We start from the raw sequence: 23,463 nt of genomic DNA, 5'->3' as shown, positions 1-23,463 counted from the left end.
TGTACGAGGAAAGATAGATGCGTATTGTATCTATTGGTAACATTTTAATTATTTTTTTTAAAGCATTGAGAACCTCTCAGAGTTCACACAGCTGTTTTATCAGCCTCCAGCTGTGAGACTGTTCCAGTGTTGTTACAGACCTGCAATTTTTAACAGCCTGTAAATTTGTTGTAGATCTCCCCATTGACAAACAAACATCAATTAAATTAATTACCGGGTGTGGCCCAGACACGGTGAGGTTGGTAGCAGTGATTGGGTTTTAGTTAAGGTCCTATTTCATGGCTTGATTCGCCATAATGCACGCGGTTAGCGAAAATGGCGTCATACACTCTTTGACCTCCTAAAGCATGACGTTTGCTTCTTGACTAACCCTCAGTCCTTCGACACCCTCCTACTTTAAACGTAGGCAAGGAGCAGAAACTACAAACTGTAAACAAAGCTCTTAGAAGCCTGTTTACTTGCTGTTTCTGCTGCTTCCTTCATGCCCCCCATATGGGTAGCAAGGGTAGCAAAGGAAAGGGCCATTGGTACCTAAGGGCAAGCCAAAGGTAGCAGCTCCTACTCCTGTCTGTGTTTAATGAGGTCGATCGGCTATTTACCTATGCACATTATGAACTCACTCAAGCATCTTTTCTTTGCCTCAATAAATCAACAAGCTGTTGGTATGTAAATTCATCATGTGCCCACTTTTGTTGCATATTAATGGCACAGGAGGTCCATCCAGCGAAGCTATGAATCACTCCTGTAGCTCCTTCAAACATTTCCATTAACCATGACTTGTTTTGAATACACTTTATGGACCAGTGTCTTTATTTCAATCCAATGCTCGAAGCTCTGAGATTTCAGCGTTTTTTCTAGGAAGTTGACAAAGCGCAAGCCTGGTGCAAGAGAACATCGTGCTGCAGATTCATCTAGCGCTTGCTACCCCTGAAGAGGCGTGGCTTTGCAGACAGGAAGCGTACCACTTTGTGGAGCTCAGATTTAAGGCGTGATTTAGATCTTGACGGACGGGTTACTCTGTTATAACGGGGACAATCTCCTATCCGCTGAAATATACATTCTATCCTATGGGATTTATATTTTGGCTGACAAGATATCCATCACCGGTGTGATGGAGTAACCCGTCCGCCAAGGTCTAAACCAGGCCTTTGGTTGAAAGGAATCTCAAATATGTTCAGCTCGAGGATCACTAAGGCACGTGGGGTGGGATTGAGACTGGTTTGCGGAAATACTCGAGATCAGCCTTGGCATGGTTAAATGGAAATGGATCTGTATTAGATAGAAGACAGCACAGTTGGTTTTACATGCACATTGCATGACACATAGTCCACAATAATAGGGGAACGGGATACTGAAGGATTCCTTTTACGCCCTCAGACGATGATGTACAAGTCCCATCCAGCCACTGACTCAGTGCTGGGGCAGTTGTAGCATCATCTGCTGTCTTGGTGCTACAGTCTAGACTGTAGTAGTGTTATGAAATTTAGAAATTCTAAGGATAGTGGAATCCAGTCTCTTAAGCCGCACTTGGGATACTCCTCAGAATTATTTACCACACAACCTTTGGGTGAGGAGGGGTCACAGTATCACACGCAAAATATCAACCTGCATAAATATCGAGTTCACAATATCAACTACCACTGAATCTTCACAGTAAGAAAATGTGGACTGAAGAATAGTAAATCCATACTTGCCTGTATCTACTTAGGTTGACGATGTGTGGACTTGATATTGTTGCAGGTCAATATTGTTGCTGTTACAGGTAGTACAATCCCTAGAGAGGGTCGCGGGCCTAAAGCTGTCCCCGGAAGGGACGTTTTGTGTGCAGGGCATACGGGAAGACACAGAAGGTACTATATACCAACGCCTGTTCTGCAAATTGGGATTAGTGTTGGCCAACGCAATATAGCACAACCCTACCCCTAATAAAACGCTGGGATGCAGACCTGGACTGCTGTATGGCAAATTAACGTATTATATATGAAAGGAGAGTGTGCCCACACACATTTCGAAAGATATGGAGCCTATGGAGGGAATATTGTGGCCTGCCATAGATACAGTTGTATGCTACATCCCATACGGAATGCATATTACCCCATGATATCTATGAGGGGACTCCCAGATTCACATCATTGTATCAATTGTCTGATGATTCATAGATGTATATGTAAAAACACATGTTATCGCCCACTTACATACTGGGCAACGTATCGCATGCGAGCAGTGCTTTTTGTTTATTATGAACTAAAAAAGACAATTGTTAAAAAACAATATTGTGGATGTTGTGACTTCGAAACAAAATACACTGGAAGCTAGGAATAGAATTGTACCTGTCAGTTGAGACTGTAAATCCACCATTTCCCACTTTACGCTTAGTGTTAAAGGAGGATGTTCTGCCTAAGACATGAACTATGAGATGTGTAATGTCACACTTACCTGGCTAAAAAGCTGTTGCATCTTATGACTGTGATCCAGGTATGGAGTCATGAACTTGGATCTGTCCACTTTCACTCGCGCTGTTTTCTTCCGGACCGGCAGCCCAGAAGGGCCATCTTCTTCCACTTCATCATCATCGCCTTTGCCCTGGGGATATGGCATAGATGAATATTAGTTTCCTAAGAAAGCTTTGTCCATAGACCACGTTAGTCTCACCTGCCCGCTGGCCTTGGAGTGGTCCATGGTGGTTGAGAGGCTGACCTAATTGTAGTTTGCCAGCCATTTATCAAAGCATTTTATGGTTAAACCCTCTTAGAACCAGTATCTGTGCTACTATGGGCAGCATGCTGTCTTGCTATGATGAATCAGCTAATTCTAAGCAAACCTCATGGACAATTTATCAGAGTAAAACTGCCTGCATTCGGGGCCATAATTGCGAGCATGGATACTTAACTTTACAGGAGAAACATATTGCAAGAGGAGTATTGTAGCACAACTTTGTCCTCAATCATTTCAAGCAAATGCCACTCCCAACTTGGCTGGATCAAGGAAACCAGACAGTGTCAGGAGGGTGGGGCCTCCTCATCTGACTCAAAGCCAGTGACCACCTGCTCACTGCCCATCCAGGCTTTCTCCCTTTCTAATCTCTCTAGAGTGCTTCTCCATCTGTTCTACTTACTCTTTTCTTCATTGCTTCCTCCAGCCTCTCCCCTCCACCAACAAACAAAAGAAAATCCTCCTTCCCACCTACATAAAATGCATAAGACGCTGTTGTCGCTCCTGCCATAGCTACCAGGGTACAGAAAGAAAAACCAAGCACAGTAAACAGAGCACACCAATAATGTCTTTTCTGCCACAAATGCTCCGCTAGATTTTACACTACGAGGGCTAACAGCAAGCGAAATGATTTTTTTTGCACGTACATTTGTTGCCAAAAGACGCTCAGATAGTAGTTGAAGCAGCTGAAGCCAAGTAGTAAAGTCAGCTAATGCGCCGCTGTAGCCGACAAAATGAAATTAGCATAAGCTGAGCAAGATAGTGCTAGGACCCGTGTTATAAGGTCTTGCGGTACTTACCAGTTCTACAACAGGTTGGTTATTGCCAGAGGCGGCGACTATTTGGCCTCCATCTCCAGATGTGAGGGGGCCTCAACGGTAGAACTGGGTTAATACAGAGTCATTTCATTAGACTACCAAAACTGTTTATCATGTCTAGGGGCTTGAAAATCTAGAAGAGGCGCGGACCTCTCTTGGAGGGCCTACATAACCATCTCCCTTACGCCTATAAGTCACCACCCATTTTTACAATGACTTGTCCAACTCAAGGGTGGCGGTCTTATGGCTGTGATCGAAATGGAGACGATCCTAGCACTTTGGTCTTGTTGGGGGCATGCTCTACATACCATTTTAATGCAAGTAAAAATAAGGTAACAGTAATGAGTGGTGCATAATTGCTGAGCTGATTGTGTGCAAGGTGGGGCCTAATGTCGCGCCCAATAGAAGTGTGGCTTCCTTCAAGATCGGTAATGGTCGAATTCTACAACCAGTTGGAAATTTGACTACAGTTAATGGCGGCAGGGATTTGTTGTGACCGTTTTGAGGCACATTACAGGGTCTTTCATTATGTCGAGTATGTGACATATTTTCTTCAACCATAGTTAGAGGTGGATAGATAAAGATGTTACTTGCAATAAACTCTAGACTTAAGCAAATTACTGAGTTACTCAACATTGGGCATAATGTTAATTGGCACCATCTCCGACAGCTGCTGAACATTTCCACTCGAGACCTCTAGGACTTTTAGAGAAGGGTCTGTTGCTATAAATAACAATCACGTGATAAAGTGACGCAAATCTCAAGAGGAGAAGACGTAATACATTTTTCTGCTTGCATATCAACTTGCCATAGAAGATCCAGTTGCCTAAATCCATCGTCTGAAGTTGATACAATATGGTGTCTACCGTCTAAACATTAAGGTTAAGCGCTGATGTGCAGAGAGGGTTATTTCTCATTCTAAAAGGTTGCTGACCAGTAAGAACTATTCAAAGGGGCAATTGCTGAGACCCACCTCAGTAAATATAGTTAACACCAGTACTGATTTAGTTCATGGCCGCACCAATATCTGCGGTTGTAGTCATGTCAGCTGTGCCGCCAAATATAGAATAGGCCAGTTTCCATAAAGTGCCTGGGAAGTTTTAATTTGGATGTGGATGTTGTGTTAACGCCAGAGCTGCCGACTCTGGAACTGGGGAACCAGGGTTGAGTCTCGGCCTCAAACTCCTGTGATTCTGGGCAAATCACTTTATCTGCCCCTGCCTAAAAAACATGAAAGGGACCTTGTGCAATGTAATTGGTGCTCATTTAAAGTACTCCACTACCTTTCGCGTTGAGTTTGCTCTATATAAAACTAAAAAACTGTGGAAAAAAAATTCAACATGAGGCTTTTCAGCATCATATTACCTATTGTAGGATTGTGCATATATTAAATTTTTTTCGCGGTTGGCAGTGAGGTTTTAAAGAACCAAAAACACTTGTTTAATTTAGAGCCAGGTGGGTGGGCTGGCATCCTACTGGGGTGGCAGAGGTCTTCACTTCCACCCACCTAGATGAGGACCACCTGCTATCATTAAAAATCTCCTGCCATGTGGCTAGGGATTAATGTGGTCTGCGCCTACTGACTCAGCAAGAGAATTTTTCATCAAAACTATAACAGTGGACTGCTTGTCATTATTTTTCTTTCACAGTACAAGTCCCCAAAGCAATTGTTTATTCTGTAAAAGACAAAAAAAGCAGTCATCCTCACAGGCAGGTAGTTGTCTCCCTGCCTGTGGGTCATTTTGTCTGCACACGTTTGCCGCATCAGCATGATAGTCATGGGCAGTAAACACATGCATGAGAAGACCTGTCCTAATTTGAGCAGGCCTTCTGATGGGGCCCTTTGCTGAGGGTCATACAGTTTGTGGCAGTATCAGCTGAGGCTCTGTTGTTGGAAACCTCCCAGTTCCCCATCACCTACAGGAAGCAGAAGAGCCTCGGGATGGTGGAGCAGGAGCCCCAAGCGTGTACGCAAGGGATTCTGGGCCCCAATGTTTGTATTTAGCCTACAATTATTACAGATAGATAAAGTCAGAACATCAATTTTTGATGCTGCAAAGATGCATTGATCGTTGCAAAATGGAAAGGCGAAAAATATCCCATCTTTACAATATTTAACATGGCGCTAAATAGCACTTCGTGAAAATTAGCAATACCCAGGCAGTTTATGAAATCCAACGCATTCGTTGTCAATCACATTAATGCTTGTTTTTAAATGTCTGACCAGACATTGTCAATCATAGTTCTATGTGGGCACAGGAATCTTAAAATGGAGGGGGAGTTGGATCAAAACAGAGAAAGTAGATGTCAGCTTCAGGGAGCTTTACTCAGAGTGCAGTGTGGCATATACCACACCAGTCTGGTAATTACAGTATTTAAAATTAAGATTCCACTAGTTCTTGGAGAACTGAAGTCAGAAAGCCTTTTTTGAAAACGCTGCTGAGCATTTTCAAAGTACATGTCGTGCAAACCAATGTCTTAGCAAAGAATGGTGAAATAACCCTCTGAAGAACATGGATTTTCATGTTGCATGGAATAGCCGCTTTTGAGTTCTATGCTTTTGCTACAGAGGCGTTTGCCTCTACACCAGAAGCAGGTACCTCTGCAGAATCACCGTCCACATAGTGCTCATAGCTGGTCTCTTCCGTGTAGTACTATGAACAAAGAATAAACCCCAACACATAACATATCAGACATGTTTCTCTAATCAGACAGAACCGATATGACGTTAAACATTCTGAGGTTGGTTTTATATACACAATTGCCATCCATCACATGAAAAAAAAAAACAAGTTAAAACGCTTTGGCCCATATTTGCAAATGCTTTGCATCAGTTTTGCCTTACTTTTCGTGTGCAACCCCGAAGCAAAGTGCTGTGAAGGGACTTACAGCCCAATGTAATATTTTAACCCAAAATAACGCAAAGCTGCACAATGTGTTGCCGTGCAGTACTTTGCTTGAAGGGGGCATTCCATGAGTGATGCCTGGATGTTCCCATGCAACCCATCATGGGTGACGCCTGGACGTTCCCATGCAACCCATCATGAGTCTTGCCACACATCCCGATCTCCAAAGAATTGTAGACAGGGGTTTGCTGCAAAATCCTGTGTCTCCTTGAAGCAGGTGCAACAAGGAGAAATGTTTTCATTTCTCCTCGTTTTTCCCACTTTGCATGTGTGTTACATTTTATAGCACTTGCAAAGTGGAACACAGCTTAAAGCATACATTTTTGTACTGGAAGGGACCCTTTCCAGCACAAATCCTATGCCTTACACAATGCAAACACCTTTGCACTATCTCAGAAGGATGTCTGCATGGGCGCATGGCAGACAAAAGTGCGCCTGCACTGGGAGAGAATAGAACAGCGTCATATCTTAGTAGATATGGCACTCTTCTGGTCTCTCCCTTTCACGCACCGCAGCAACTTTACTCACTGCTCTGCATTGAGTTAGTACTATGTAAATCTGGGCCCTTGTGCGCTTGTCTGTATGCATATTGTATCACCTGGACATAATTAGAACAAAGTTACTCATATTTATTTTCAGTCAGTCGGTTGGAATCGGACTAAAGCATAAGTACATGTTGTTAACATTCAAGCGGGGTTTTAGGTGACTACACTCGTATCCAATATCTCTATGACTAAAGGGCTCCACCACCATCGTACAGGTGTTCAAGCAACATAAAGGGAAAGATGCTCGGCCTTATTTATGAGAAGTGTTGCATCCTTGCGACACCTCTCAGTGCGCCCTCCTTGCGACACCTCTCGGTGCACACTCCCTGCGACACCATTGATGCATCATATTTACTGTATGACGCATCATGTCGCAAGGAATGACAGATACATCAGTATTACTGACGTATCTGTCGGCGTAAAACTGACATATTGTGGGAGCTGTGTCAGAAGCGTGACACAACTCCAGCAATGTTCCTTTCACATGGGGCAAGCCCCATGTGAAATGGCCTGCGTCAGTCTAACGTCAGCCATTAGGCAGGCGTAAATATTTCACGCAATGGCGTCCTAGAAGTGGCGCACTGAAATCTTATAGATTTCAATGCGCCACTTCTACAAAGCTTTGATGCGGGGGAATGCCCACCCTGCATATATTATACCTGACGCAGGCATAATGTAGCGCAGGGGTTTACAAAGTGACGCATCTGCCTAGATGCGTCACTTTGTAAATAGGGCACAATGTGGCACATATTTTACGCCGCCGCTGCGTCATGAAAAGTGATGCAACGGCAGCGCAACAGTGACGCAGGGGCTCATAAATAAGCCTGCTGTGTTTTCAGAGCACACTTTCACTCTATTTCAGAGGCTGTGGTTTCAGAGAGGGACTGCCCATGCTACTGCTCTTGCGGGTGCTGGCCACATATGACACTAGGTAAACAACCACCAGCAGAAGCAAACACATTAAAACCCGAAGAGGGCTGTACATTGAATCCAATGCCTGTCCTCAATTTTGAAGGAAATGGCCCACATGCATTGTCGAACTCTTTCTTGAAACAACTAAAGAGCTTGGGCTCTGGAAGGTCCATCTAAGTCTTCTGATCCTCAGCAGAATATTTCTTCTCAAACGAGGATGTTTCTGCGAGGTCAAATGTCCATGTGACAGGTACCTGTGAAGGACAAGACAGCAGGACACACCAGTCTAGACTTTCATGTGAACTAAAATGTTTGAAACAAGACAAAGTGTCACAGCGGTGGCTCCTCCGCTAAGGCTGAGGAGAGTCGCCCCACTGCTTTTGAGCAGTGAGAAATGAAAAACAATTTGATAATAACAAAGGTTATTTTCATTTTATTTTTTGTCCCATCTCCCTTACTTCCTGCAGCTGAGCCGAGGGCGAGGCTGTCCATTCTGGCATGTCGACACAGCCGCATTAAGGAGGAGTGGTGTCACTGCTTCGAGTGCGCATGACAGTTTGGCTGGGCGTGAAAGGCTGGCCAAACGCTCATACACACTTCGATCTCTCCACCCGAGCTGTGCTTTACAGAGAACAAGCAGAGGGTCATAGACCCTTAGTGATCACCTAACTAGGGTGCTCACACCAATCACAGTGCTGATCTCACGCTGGGTAATACCAGCATGAAAGCAGCATCCGGATTGGTGTAGGGAACCCTGTGTCATGCTGAGAGTCGAGGACCAGAGGCTAGAAGAGCTCCGATGATTCAGAATGCAGGTAAGCATTTTTTTAAATTAATTTCTCCCTGTGCTGCCTCCCTGCACTGCCCCTGCGCTGTGCTCCCCCTCACCACTTAAATGCCGTAGCAGCCACCACTGAAAGTGAACTAAATCACACAATTGGACGAGGTTACTAATTTGTGGTATAGGTAGGAAGGAAGTTAGCAGAAACAACTCTTACAATAACTGCTATGTTCCTTGGCTGACCACTATCTCAGAAATGTAAGTGTGAGTGGAATCCTCGAAATTCAGTGTTAATGGAATCACTCAGAAAGGAGAACATATATAATTTCCGGTAAACACTAAATGATGACTAACAAAAGCATTTATTAGTATAGGAAATAGTACTACAGGTGTACTCTGTTACATACTCTTACATGCCTTTGTGAATCGAGCTAAAAGACCCAACTCCCTGCTAGAAAAGGAGCAAAGAGGGGACAGATAGTTCTACTTATACTAATTGTATATGAATATCCCAAAATGTTACAATATTATTCCCGTTTTGAGGCCAATTCACAAAATCATGTAAATGTGTGTAAAAAGTACTACAGGAGTATTATTTAATGGACTCTAAAATGACTTTGTGAATAGGTTCCTGTGAATAGACCAAATTTCTGGAGTGAGATACATAAGTGATGTGAACCAAGAACTATGAGTCTAGGACTTTGAGCTGGGAAAGGTTTAATCCTTTTTTAGAGTAACTGGAAAGTGTATGCCAGATGATGATCTGAACTCAGGGCTGTAACTGGATTTAACACATAAGCCATCCACTCTTTCTCAGTGAAGTTTGTTCGCCATCGTTCCATGTGAGAATCGATGCAAACTCAAGTGAAACTGTTGGTTAAATGTCCTTCCTGTTCACTATGCCTTGAACCCCGCGCCTTTCAAAACAGATGATAATCTTGTGGGGTATCCTTTCACTTTCCATCTGCAAGACTGCCGACAATCTGAGGAGATGGCTTTTCCCACAGCTAATATTTGCTTTATAGTCGCTCTACTAGGTCCATGCTGCCTCATTGGTTTACAAAGACCCATATGACAACACTGCATTCCATTTCATTACTGCAAGAAGATAAAGATGTTCAGTGGTCTAAAGGGAGTGGGTGTAATTTGGAAATTCTCCCAAAAGTGCGATGAATCCACAATTAAGGGTAAAACAAGAATGACTTGAATATCCTTTAAAATAATAGGAAAGCCATAGGTTCTGGGCATAATTAGACAATGTATTTAGTGCAGATAACGTACAGTGTGGTAATTAATGGTGGATGCATTCAAGAATCCTTGCATGTTGAAAGATGAACTGGGCCATGTAAAATTGCGAACATTTATTTATCCATCCGCGTTGCACACATGGACATGCGCAAAGGTCTCAGACTTTAAAGTTAATCCAGCCAGCCTACTGGATTTCTTCGCAAGAATCAAAGCCAGGATTTCAACAGCTCTACAAGGTGATAGTACCATAGTGACTGGTTTTGTCTTATCCAGAATAAAGATTTATCATTAGTGATGTGGCGAATCTCTCGGTGGTCCGAGTCACTAACAGGTATGGGTGGCAGCTGCTTAGAGAGACTACATACTCATTCCTAGGGAGCTCAGTCATAGATAATGGGTATGTCTTGCTGACGTCTTGCTGCCATGGATAACACCTTCTCCCATTACGCTTCACGGGATGCTCCTGGCTCAGAGACTCCCTCATGGGGTTTCAGTACTGTACCGTTGGCACCTTACTAGCTGCCTCTGTTAGTTTTTCTTCTATGGCTTGTTTCTTACCTCTAGTGACCTAGAACAGTTTTACGAAAGGACTGAAAACTGCTAACAGTCCAACTCTGTACAGTCTAGCTTACTGCAGACTGAATATTGAAGCCCAGTCCTATTTCATTTCCCCCTGGTGATGCTGGAAATGATGTCAAACAATCGGGTGCACAAAGCACCAGTTCTGTAAATGAAATATTTGAGGCTTTTGGCTGGAAGGGAGGGTTTAAGACAAACATTGCAAGGATGTAAAGGTTGGGCCTCTTGCCTGGTAGGTGTTTGGGAAGACCTCACTTGGAGGTTGGGTCTCATATATGTGACCATGAGGGACCAGTGATTTAAACAAGGTGTCTTTGCTCCACACGAAGTCAACGTCATCCAAAGAAAAGAATATTATTTTCTCTAATTCATAATGACTCCAGTTCTTGGCGTGTGGGATGTATTGGCAGATTTAGGACTAGCTAATTACTTTCACAAATCCAAAGCCAGGTCATTAGCATCCAATTCACTGAACAGTCTCTTAAGAGTTACGACTATGATTGGCTACAAACACAGCGATGGGGGCCTGCAAATGACAGCAGATGACCATCCCCAAGAAGGCCACCACCATTGTGATTTGGTATGGGTTGCAAAATCCATTTTCCAAGTTAGATTTTTTTTTCCATTTAGTAAAATTGGTTTGGCACATTTTAAACAACCATTTTGCAGTCGCAAATTTTGTGATTTTACAAACTAAGAGTTTATGTTCACAAAATTGCTCAGTACATCTGACCCAAACTTCTAAATTAGTTTATACTTGCGCCGCTAGAACGTCCTACCCACTGCTGGCTGCATACTGAAAGATCCCCGCCGGCAGGGGCCACACTGTATAAAGGTACTGCCAAGTGCCATCACATTCAGCCCCCGGCTCACGATCTTCAGATACCTCTGGAGTGATACCAGCAGCCATGGTGATCCTGTTAGGTTTAATTCTAAAAATACCCATAAGGCAGCAGTCACAAAAAGTCCCATCGTTCATCCAACAGATATATCTGTGGTAAGGGAGCATCTAAACAGGGCTGGACTGGTAACCCAAAGCAGCCATAGCAATTTTCTCGGACCAGCCCCTGGGGAAGCACTGCCTGGACTTGGGAGGCCGGAAATGCTTGGTTGCTGCTTTTGCTACCGGTGGCCGATATTGCAGCACCAATGAAAAAACGTCCTTCAGTAACAAAACCGGCCGCCACCGCTGCAAAACCAGCCCCCACTCTTCCAATCTACTGGGAAAATGCCCGATTCCCGGTCCGGCCAGTCCGGCCGTGCAGCTAAAGCATATATCTATACGTCTGCTGTAGATGTTCGCAGATACATATGTGGAAAGGGAAATGTTAAGGGCTATATTTAAGACTCTATCAGCAATACGATTGTTATACAAGTAAGTTGTGAGAAGCTTACGCACAACTTACATGTCTTCTTATGCATCTATCTGTGAATAGTGAAATATTAGCATGTATATGTGCCAAAAGGGGGAAGTCAAGGGATGTACGTGTGACTAGCAGGAAATAGGGTAAAGTTAACATATTTATCAACAATAGGTCAAAGTTAACAGTTGTAGCAAAAGAGCAATCAAAGGTTTTACCTGCGACTCTATCAGAGATTCGAATGCATATTTTTGTTAATATATGTGACTGTGTCGGGGAGAGGATGTGGCGTATCGGCCAGAGCATCCGGCTTTGGAACTGGGGAAACAGGATCGAGTTTGGTGTCGGCTCAACATCCTGTGATTCTGGGAAAATCACATAATCTCCCCGTGCCCACAAAAAATGAAGGCGTCCTTATGTAATTTTACTGGTGCTTATGGATAGCCTTCCAATACCTTCGGGTCGAGTTTGTACTATATAAAACTGCAACAAAAATGCCAGTGATTAGAGAGGTGCAACCAGATAGATCTGTGACTCGATCAGCGATGTTAAAGGTTATATCTGTGAGCTGGAAGGAGTTAGATCTATCTGTAAAAAGAGAGAGCTTTAGAGTTAAATCTGTGAATATGTCCGCCAATAGAAGTATGTAAAGAGATATAATTATGACTATCAGCAGTGTTAACAGTTATATCCGTGAGCAGGAAAAAAAGAGAGACCTATATGTAAATAGTGCAAATATAGCGCACAAATCTGTGAATATGTAGAATTTAAAGAAATTGTAAAAAGGGCGAAGATAACAGAATTATCTGTGATTAGAGAGAAGTAGAAGAATTTGTTTGGGGCTATAGCAGAGAAGTTAATATCTAAGCCTGTAAACAGGGAGAGATTTAGGGTTCTATAAGTTACTGTATCTGTAAACAAGGGGACGTTAACATAATTATCTGTACATAGGAAGAAATGTATAAATATATTTGTGACTAAATATGTGAATAATTAAATGTTATCTGATATTGCTTGAGAATGAAAAGAAGTTTAGATTTAGATTTGTGAATCTGTCTGGGAATTGATACATCCCTATTCGTGAATTGGAAGAAGTTATGGGCAAGGCTGATGCTTCTGGAAAAGAAACATTAATTTGATAAGAAAAACTAAATAAAAGTACAAAGCATGCTCTAATGGAATCAGCATTTGCAGGGCTATTCCCACTAATAAGCCGCTGCATGGTGACCAGCCCGGATAAAGTAAGTGGTTTACGAGCCGGTCTAGCTCGGAATGTCCGAATATGCGGACGGTAACAGAAATGGCCGTCTCTGGTTACAGGAGCCGACACTGAACCAATTTTAACCTGTGTGTCATTTCAGCTTCCACATACCCCGAGCAAGAGCCTTCTGCCGTTTCCTCCCTGGGTCAGGAGGCTGAGAGTGGAGGGTTACTCTTCAGAGGTGCTCTCGGTACATGCGGCATGTAGAGTGGGTGTGCACTGTTCCAGCAGCCCCACTTTGGCAAAAATGGTGGCCAGGGCAGGAGCGGGCACATCTTAGGGGGTTTCTGGTTGGCTAATGCAAGAATGGCTGTTGGGTAACATAGAAAAGGCTTATGTTTGAGCATCACATATGGCCACCTGCTTAGAAGTATAATAATATAGTTTCTACTAACCAATTAATTGGATTGTAACTACCATACCACGCAACTACCACACAGAGCAATCATTGGGGGAAATTGGAAATTCGGCACACCCACTGATTACAAGTAGACTATTCTGCGAGAGGCGGAGCAGACGCGCCCCCCACCAACAAGCGAGCAAGGGTGCTCAGTGCTTGTCACACAAATGCAGGGTTTAGCCGTAGTGGTTTGATATCATTAGCACATCAGGTGCAGTGGCACCAGAGCCCAGAGGTGAAGGACCCACAGTGCACAAGAACATTAGCTAACTCTTACTACCCAACGTTGGGACAGTTGTGCCCACTGGCCTGCGTGCATGAGGAAACGTGGTCCCTTTGCTACATTACTTCGTTTTTTTAGTGTACCTACATGGGCGACGATGTTAGAGCAACCTAATGTTTTTCATATTTGGCTCCAAATCCAAAGTGCCCATTATTCCTGTTCCAGTGAAATTGATGCTACAGTCCAGTAGACTACAGTATTGATATATAAAGATCTGTGTGTATACCGAAGCTCACACGCTCCACCCCCAGTGGGTCTACGCACACTCTTAACCTTCAGTGGGATTGGTACTATTGAAGAGGGTAAGAACTGCACTTGTTATCATCACCCAAAGATAAACCCATTCAGGAAGTCCAGCATAAAGGTGTAGCAATTCTTCTTTTTAAGTGTGTGAATAGCTAAGTAATTGCCAGACTCACTCAGCCGTATGAGTGAAAGGAGGTTACTGGGGGCCTACTGCATGAAGACTGCTTAGATAAAACATGCTAAAATGCCAATTAGCACCACATTTGTTGAAAGAAGCAAATCTATTGTGGTGACGGACCCTTTACATAAAAATGTTCCATCATGGCAAGGCTGGTGGAGAAGCCTTTTGCTCTGTTGTTTACTTAATAAGGAATAGAAAATAATGTTTTAAATTCATATTTGAATGCTTCTCTAAATTTGAACTGAATTGCTTTCCTACTATTATGAGCTATAATGTTTGCTATTTTGTACTTTTTGACCTGACAGGCCTTGGCAGAACTTGTCTTTAGATAAACATTTGAACCTGCAAGTAGAATATTGATTTCCCACACTTGCATACTGATGCAAAGTTGCTTTGCTTTTACCGCATCAGAGAGGGAACACAAACAGTGCAAGTGAATGATGCTTATAAAGCGGGCGATCACATGGACTGATTTCTCTGTCTGCACTGTTCCCACGCATTCAGAATAGCCAAGCCTTGTCATTATAAATGCCAAAGTGAAGAACAATTTTCAGCAATCTACTAATTCCAAGAAGAGACCACTTGATGCCTAAAGCTTCTGTCATCCTTAGACTGCAGCCGAAACATGGGCCTTCATCAGGGCTTGAGACACACCTCCATTGCTAGTGCTGATACATATGGTATCATTATTTGTTATGTGCTTCGGGCTACGGAATGAAAGCATTTAAAGACCAGGTGCCTCTATTTTTTGATTATACCAAATATTTTTTGATTATACCAAAACAAAGAAAGAGAGAGGGAATTACTCCACTCTTAGACCCCAGGGATATGCACATAAACAACAAAAGAGTGAAGCCAGAACGGCAAGGGCTATGAACAGGAATCACTCTTGCTTTTTAGAAGGGTCCTCACTCACCAACCTAGTTGGTGACATGCTTCATCATTGGACCCCCACCAGAGAGGCCGAGTGCCTCTCCGGTGTGCTTCAACGCCTGATTACAGCTGAGCACGATTTTCTGAGTGTTGAGTGCAGGTGATGGTGCAGTTGGTGATGTTAAAATAGTCTTTACTACTCCTAAAAAAAATGTATTGGTAGGGTGGTAAGACTAGGTTAAAAAAGTGAATGGAGGATGTTGCGACTGATTAGATTGGTCAGCCACATCCAGAATTAAAACATCAGGTCGACATGTTTCAGCCTCTCTATGCCAGTTGCGTATCAAGCAAAAGCTTCGGGTCCTGCTGACGGGCTGAGATTTAGGCAACGCGGGCGGCTGGCTTTGATACACGTGTGACTTGCAGTCACCGCCCCCTGCCAGGACCCATGCAACAATATCGCTTCAATCTGAAACATATACTACGCATTCAGAAGTACTGAAGGCGTTCCTTTCTGAACCGTGAGTAAACCGGTTCTGTAGCTGACCATAGGTTAGGGTGCACCTTAGCGAGTGCATACCGCCATGGTCCCTGGTCCTGAAGAATGCCTCGCAACTGGCATACAGAGGCTGAAACATGTCGACCTGATGTTTTAATTCATGATGTGGCTGATCAATCTAATCAGTCGCAACGTCCACCATTCACTTTTTTAACCTAGTCTTACCACCCTCCCATTAAATTTTTTTTAAGGAGTAGTAAAGACTATTTTAACATCACCAACCGCACCATCACCTGCACTCAACACTCAGAAAATCCTGCTCTGCTGTAATCAGGCGTTGAAGCACACCGGAGAGGCACTCGGCCTCTCTGGTGGGGGTCCAATGATGCAGCATGTCGCCAACTAGGTTGGTGAGTGAGGACCCTTCTAAAAAGCATGAGTGATTCCTGTTCATAGCCCTTTTATTTTATACTGCTGAACGATAAACTGACACATTCTGCTTAACGTACAGTCTGCCAACAAATTTGAATAAAGGCACCAAATTGCAGGTTACAATAATTTAGGCGCAAATCACTCACCAGCACGGTCACTCCTGCCTGAGTTTCAGAGAAAAGATGTAGCATAAACTCTATTAATAGGATGAAGCATTTTATGCAGCCATTGTCACTCACAATTCCAAAGTCAAGTTGTACATCAAGTACATTTGAAGCTCACAGGCTTTATTTGTGGGGTTGCTAAAGAGGTTGACCTAGGCGTAGGCTATCAAAGTACAGAGGGGATCCCTTTGAGACTTCACTTGTAAGCATGGCTGATAGGAGAAATGTTCTGTTCTCGCTTTTGACTGATTATTATAGAATTTATTCAATTAATTTAAAGGAGAGTTTTTTTTTCTGGCGCGAGCTGAGGTGATGAGTTTTTACAGATAGGAGTTGCAATCCACTGTGTCAATGTGTTCTACAGGACTTCATAGTGGAACATACATCCGAAAAAAATGTTTTTTTTAAAAAAATATTTTGACACAGAGTGGCTTATTTTTAACTGTAAATATGAAAAAGTGCATTTTTGTTGGTGACATACATAGGGAGGAAGAATCCAGAGAAAATGAGTTAAAGGCTTAAATGGTTAAAGGAGGTATTGAACCTCCACTCCGAAAAAAGAAACAAATGAAGGTATTATCTCATACTAAATAAAAAACCTTAAATGAAAAAGAAAATATTACAAAATGTTTCTATTTTGTAACATCAGGGTATTTGCAGTGATGTATTCAAATAGAATCATCAGATTTGGCAGACAGCTTAATCAGGCTAGCCTGACTCCACCATCTCCCAAACATAATAGGCCACCCCAAAAGAGGAGTCACTGTCCATGGCGAAATACATGACTGAAGTGTAAACAAAGGTGAGAGTTTTAGGAGCCCTGTGACTGAACTTGTTCTATTTTCCCATCACTGGCGTCACTGCAGGGCGGCTAGTTATTGGATGGAAATTGGTATAGCTGCTTTAACCAATAGACATTTCTTTCTGGCGAAAAGCAACCAGTCAGCTTCTCTGGATATCTGGACCCTACCCTTCTAAAGTCTAGTCTATGTGCTAAACAATAATGGAAGCTACTTTAATCATCCCTAGTTCAAAGCATTTGTGTTGCAGATTTTGTGCAAACCTAACTTACTGCAGTCTGAATTTGCACTTTTTAAAATAATTGAATAGGCAAATAAAAGTTTATATATCATCAGCCACACACAGGGCAAAGTTACTGAGACGTCACGCAGTGCAGCACTAAGTTACTGCACTGCCTTACATAAGATGGAGAGAGAAGGACAGCGCGCTGATTTGTGCTGGAAAGTAATTCCCCAAATAACACTTTGGGCTAGATGTATCAAACTTTGAAGCAGTGCAAGACAACTTCTGAGCTGCGTCAAATGAGCCATATTTAACATAAGCCACATTCCTGCTCTCTCCTTGTGCTGGCGCACTAGTGGAAGCCTAGCAACAACGCGGGCATCCTTGGGCCATGGTGCAAGGCTGCCTGCGTTGAAGGCAGTATTGTTTTTGTGCAGGAAGGAATACCTTCAGCACAAGAACAATACTTAGAGGTATTTTCCTCACACTGAGAAAGATGAAACAATGAGGAGAAATAAAGATATTATAAGATTCTTGTGTCTCAATATGAAAAGTCTTAAAATTTGGATACATTCCTAGGTTTAACAGACTTGGTAAATCTGGGAATGTGGCCAAAATACACAGACGGATGCGTGGGAACACCCACGCTTCACCCATGCAACACCTTCTCAGCACAGAGTAAAGCAAGGCAGCGACTTGCGTTATTCTAGATTTACCAGGCAATGCAGCACCATGCAAGGCGGCCTTGCGTGGCTCAGTAAATCTGACTTCAGGGTTGCATTGCACTTGCGACACCCTGTATAACGCAAGGGCAATGCAATCCTTTGATAAATCTGGACCTTTGTGTCAGGTAGCGTCCCTTTGGTTGAAGCTGCAGTAGCGCCAAGCATAAGAAAAATTGAGCCTGAATACCAGGAAATCCAGTTTAGTGCAAAAAGTGGGTTAGCACACTGTTTATCACAGGTAAACATTTCACGCACCTGATCCTTAATGATCGTGCTCTCGGCATCATGGGAGGGAGGGGTGAAAAGGGATTGGAAGGCAGGGGAGGAAGTTAGAGTAGTCAGTGAAGTCTTGCACTGGCCAAGTATGAGTAGAGTGGTGCAGCAGGACACCGGGGCTGGGGGAGTGGGGGTGAGAGGCCCACTTCACCACAATTAGGGCCGTTTTTACTACCAACTAAGCGGTTAGGGGCCTACATTACTTGCTTGCATTAGGGCCCAAGGCACCCTTGCTATGCTACTGCAAGTGCAAAGTTAAAAGGCAAACTTTTGATGTTTATTGCTATACACACACCCCCACACACAGTGTTTCAAAATAGGGGCAATATTACTTTTAAGTTTGATAACAGTGTACTATAGTTGGCAAATCCATATTGCATCTAATGTTATCGCTAGGTGTGCCCTAACAAATAATTCAACATTCTTTCTCGGAGCTAGGATGTGAGAAAACTAGCCCGAGGGGTGCCACAAAAGCATAAACGGATATGCACCCCCAAACTCAATATGATGGGTATCTACACTAACAAGGAGCTTGACTATGTAACGAGGGACACACTCTTTGTACAACCTAAGTACGCTTGTGATTCTGGAATGGGGACAATCTAATACTTCAGAAGTAATTGTACTGTCCGTACACACTGTCTGGCCCACGAATATACGGCGCTCGAGGCCAGTGTTACTCGTGGTACGTTTCACGTTAATATGCAAAATTAATAAAACGTGTTATTAAAAAAAGCGAGAAAACGGATTTAAAATATTTCTGCTGTGTAGCAACTAAGGATGTGCCAAAGCATTTGCGATACATATTTCAAATGTAAATGATGCCACTAAGTTGGAGGCAAAATAAGTTTGCTCTGTTTTGATTACATAAGCTGCAACCTTATGGATCCTTTACTAAAAGGGCACCCTGTATGGCTGTGCGCCTGACAAAGGGCAGATGCACCTGCATCAGTGCACAGTCTCAACAGGTGACTAATTACATGAAGAACATTTTGAGAACCCCACACTTGGGTGCATTTCTATTAACAAGACACAGCCTACATGCAATCACTAGATGCTGTCATATGCTAGAACTGTTTTATATTTCCCTGCAGAAACATTTTGGCCCAGATTTACCAACATTTGACGAAGACGCAACGCAGCAAGACAACTTGCTGTACTGTGCTCTGTCAAATTGAGAGAGCAGGAATGGGTCATATTTACAAAGATATGGCGCATTCCTTCGCTCTGTCTGTGCTGGTGCACCGATTGCAGCCTAGAGCCAGTGCAGGCGTCCTTGCGCCATGGTGCAAGGGTGCCTGCATTACTTGTAAGGGAAATCTTCTGCACAAAAACAATCCTCAGAGGCATTTTCCTCATTCTGTGTGGGCTGCAGAATGCAGCACATGCGAAAGAGGAAATAACAAAGAGAAATAAAGATATTTCTCCTCGATACATCTTGTTTGGGACGGCGTAACATTTTGATTTGTTCCCTGGTTTACTACCCTTAGTAAATCTGGGAATGTGCCAAAATCCATGGGCGGATGCGTGGGAGCGCTCACACTCCTGGCCTGGAACGCCTTCCCAATGTAGAGTAACGCAAGGCAGTGATTAGCGCTGACTTGTGTTTTCTTGCCTCAGGCCCTGCAATAGCTTCTTACGTGCCCTGAGCTGTTACACTGAGGGAGATGGAGAATTCCCCTTAAAAAAGGTGAAAACTCACTATGATTGCACAATCAAAGGAGAGGCATCTGTCGAAACATTCTGAATTACACAAGACCTGGTAAAGGTGCACAGTTTAGTAGAACTTACAGTTTTGCACCATTAAAGACCACATTTCCTTTCTGCAGTACTGCCCATTGCACAAAAGATTTAGCGTCTTGTCAGCTGGGTGTAAATTCATTACATAATATGAATCATCAGGAAAACCAACTTGCTTTAATTAATATTATAAAATAAACCAAAATAATGCACAAAATATTTGTTTCATTTTTAATGGCTCAAGTCTAATAACTATAGTAATCCTAACTACTTATCTAAATGTAAGCGTCCCGGGCATCAAGGCAGAGACAGCAGTCTGTAGCCCAGACCAGTGGAGCAGGGACATTACCAGTCATAGATACACACTTTCATGTCAGGCCTAAAATAGCCCCTCTGGGGGAAGGCAACCCTTCAGGGGGCTTGAAACCCTTCATAGGGCCCCTAACCCTTCCTGGGGCCCATTCAGGCCACGGCCAGTGAATATCTGCGCGATATGGACAACCCAGGGTCCCCTCATCACATTCTGCAGGGAGCCCAGTCAATTCGGGTTATACCACTGAATGGAGGTAACCCCAGTGATGCTGACCTTGGTGTTTCCATGGCATGCAGTCTGTTTCCATGGTTCCCTCCAGTGGGCCAGCTGGGACTCTCTGAGAGCACTTTACTATAATAATCATCCTGCTCTCTCGTTTTAGAGTTCCTGGCCTAGTCCCATGCAGAATCAGCACTCCACGGGTTTTTAAATTACTCAGTTCTCTTTCGTGTGAAGTCTTAGAATCATCATGTATGATATTACATGGCTAAAACTCCAGGAAGGCAGGCCAAACATGACATCCCTTTTGGCTCCAAACATTGAAGGTAAACTCAAGAAAAAATACCAGGAAATGCACAGTACAGTCCAGCCTTGTACAACACCACACACAAAGCCATCAAGTGAAATCTCAGAGGAAAATGGGTCAAAATCCAGAAAATCTTGCATAACACCTCTCCCCCAGTGGTTTAAGTTAAGGCAGGGCGCCTTGCATAAGCAGGCAGGCCCACAGGAAAGCAGACTGTATAACATGACCATAGAGAAATCCATTTTGTGACAGAAATATGAAGCCTGCATCAGATTTTGAATAACACTTGACACTAATCTGCAATATGTGCGAAAAATTCATAGTCTTGTTTAATTTACCACACGCCTTTCGCCAGATTCTTTCTCTTATTTTCCAATCAAATAGAATAACATGGAATAAGCTAGCCTATTTACAGAACAAAAAAAGCAGGGCCAAGGCACTATGCAGAAGTGCCTGGTCAGCAGAAGGCAGACCCCATATGGGAGGACATTGGATCCTGCCCGCCCTTCACAAGCCTGCAATATTGGATTTGCTGACAAGAGGCTTGTACAGTCCTCTGGTCATCCTGGAAGTCCACCTGCTCCAGCAGCAGTTATTACATCATAATGTAATTTCCACATGTGCATTTGGTGACCACAACCACCTCTGCGAGTCTTTTTCGTATAATTGCCCCACATGGGCCTTCAACCGGGACTCGCGGAATGACCAGAACAGTACATTTTAACCTTTCAATATTCTATATAACTTTCTAAACTTGTACAAGTCTAAGAGGTGTGACTTTTGACGCTGTACCAAATCTATACTCCCATTTATTTCAAATCTTCCATGCCTCAGAAATGGAATCCCTTGTAACATGAAGCTAGGTCTATAGCTCTAGCGTTTTCAGATATCTGCCTCTTACCTCCACGTCATACCCCTCATCGTCCGCCATGTTTGCAAACTGGTCTGTCACCTACAATCTGAAAATAAAAAGACAAGTTACAAGAGCATTTATTCAAAGCGAACCTCGCGTGCTTTAATTTTTACAAAAAAATGAGCCACGTATGCCTAACTTCCCAAAAATAATAAAATTACAAAAGTCTGAAAAAACTATTTTTTGTCAATCAACGCAGTATATAAGTTCCATACGTACAAACACAACCAAATGATGTTTTATGTACGAGGGCAGTTGTAGTGATTTAACTAAAAAAGCCTCCAAATTACATAAATGAATAAATTAAAACAATGGTATTCGAACATATTGCTTCTCCTTCACACCCCTTTCTCTCAGCCAGTTTTACATCGCCGTGCAGTCCACTTTAAGTTACAGGCACTGAACCTCAGAAACCTTTTCAAAGCTACGGTACACCAGGAAGTTATATTTTACGGTTAGTGATAAAAAATATAATCAAACACACGCTTCACCGTCAGCTGTTGCCACAATGAATGACATTTATATGCAAAGCCAAAATCAGCAATGTTTCCATCAACATTTGCAGCTGCGCCCAACGTGGTTTTAAGGGGGCTAAAAACTTTTCTTTTAAATGCACATTCCTTACAACCATGGTTTATAAAAGTAAAAGCAAAAAGATAGAAACCTCAGGGTAACAAGGGTATTTGCGACGATTGCACCATGAGCCTGCACAGTTGATCCTCTTTTTGTGGTTCCTGCCGCTTCCTCTCAAACCTGAGGGGAAAAAATAAAATCCAAAGGTTCGGTTTCTCCTCCCAAAAAAAAAGAAGGTATTTGCCCGTTACTTGAAGTTACAAAATGGAATGATTGAGAGAGGCCTGTCAGTGTGAACGCTGCCCGGCTTTTACACGAAGGCGGGGAAGGCAGCTTTGCCCGGTGACGCCTTGGAGCAGCTGTTCCCGGGTCCGAAGATATGTGTCGTGTAAGCTAATACCGGCGGCCGATTGGCTGGTTTTGTTTAGCTGGCTAAGCTGCAATTCCATCTGAGGCAAGTGCAGCCCACCAGTGCAGGTTAAATATAGGAACCCAGAGCATCGCCCAATGCAAAATGCCAGCCTAGAGGGAAAACTATTCAATTAATTAGATTTTAAAGCTAAACGGGTAATTCAAAGATGGCACCCAAGTGCGACACGTCCAGTGATGGGGCGCTAAGCCCCAAGATCACAGCCCTAGGGGGTAAATGTCACAGCTGTGCACCTGCCAAGAATACGGGAAGACCCTAGTCCATGCAGAGAGTTTCCTCACAGCTCAGCTTTCGACTTGGGACAAGCAAGCTCTGTGAGAGACAGAGGCTAAGAAGAAGTTTCCCAGGAAAGGGACAGGGTCACAGCAAAAAAAAGATGTCCTTACCAATACTCTTTAGATAAGTTTCCTGAGCAGCCGAGCCTCTCCAGCTCTTCCCTCCCGAGAAACGCAGGGCAAGAGCAAACCAGTCGCCCCTTCCCCTGAACTATCATGTGGCCATGCCGGCCAATCAGGGGGCTACTTGCTCAAGTTTCAGAAGCTAAATATACCTAGTGAGCCTTTTGAAGACCACCTGTTCAGCAAATCCGAGGAGAGCGAGGGCTTCCTAGCAGAGAACAAGGCACACAAACAGAGGGGCTGTGATTTCACGCCCCTGGTCTAGAGTACATCGGAGTTATTCAGTGTCTACAGGCTAAAGAACGACATGAATATATTGTTATCATAAACCTTTGTGAGCATGGA

At 43.4% G+C, this 23,463-nt stretch overlaps 1 protein-coding gene across 50 annotated transcripts in view; it reads right to left on the bottom strand.

Annotated features, from left to right (window-relative positions):
• NEB (nebulin) overlaps positions 1-23,182 on the bottom strand; it is a 392,273-nt gene extending 369,091 nt beyond the window's left edge. For 48 of the 50 annotated variants that reach the window (XM_085645542.1, XM_085645546.1, XM_085645553.1 and 45 more), the window contains exons 1-5: positions 23,107-23,182; positions 22,382-22,470; positions 21,706-21,763; positions 6,131-6,184; positions 2,437-2,583 (exon numbers count right to left, since the gene is read on the bottom strand). In XM_085645542.1, coding sequence (XP_085501668.1) covers positions 2,437-2,583; positions 6,131-6,184; positions 21,706-21,735 — 231 coding nt within the window. In that variant the 5' untranslated portion in view covers positions 21,736-21,763; positions 22,382-22,470; positions 23,107-23,182. Of the gene's footprint in view, positions 1-2,436; positions 2,584-6,130; positions 6,185-21,705; positions 21,764-22,381 lie in introns of all 50 variants that reach the window. The other 2 variants (XM_085645543.1, XM_085645545.1) reach the window with 2 other exon arrangements.
• Between the last annotated feature and the right edge of the window lie 281 nt (positions 23,183-23,463).

Source organism: Triturus cristatus, chromosome 3_1 (assembly GCF_964204655.1).
Source record: "Triturus cristatus chromosome 3_1, aTriCri1.1, whole genome shotgun sequence".
NCBI lineage: Eukaryota > Metazoa > Chordata > Amphibia > Caudata > Salamandridae > Triturus > Triturus cristatus.
Note: the sequence above shows the minus strand (reverse complement) of the source record. Positions and strands in the feature narration are given on the sequence as shown.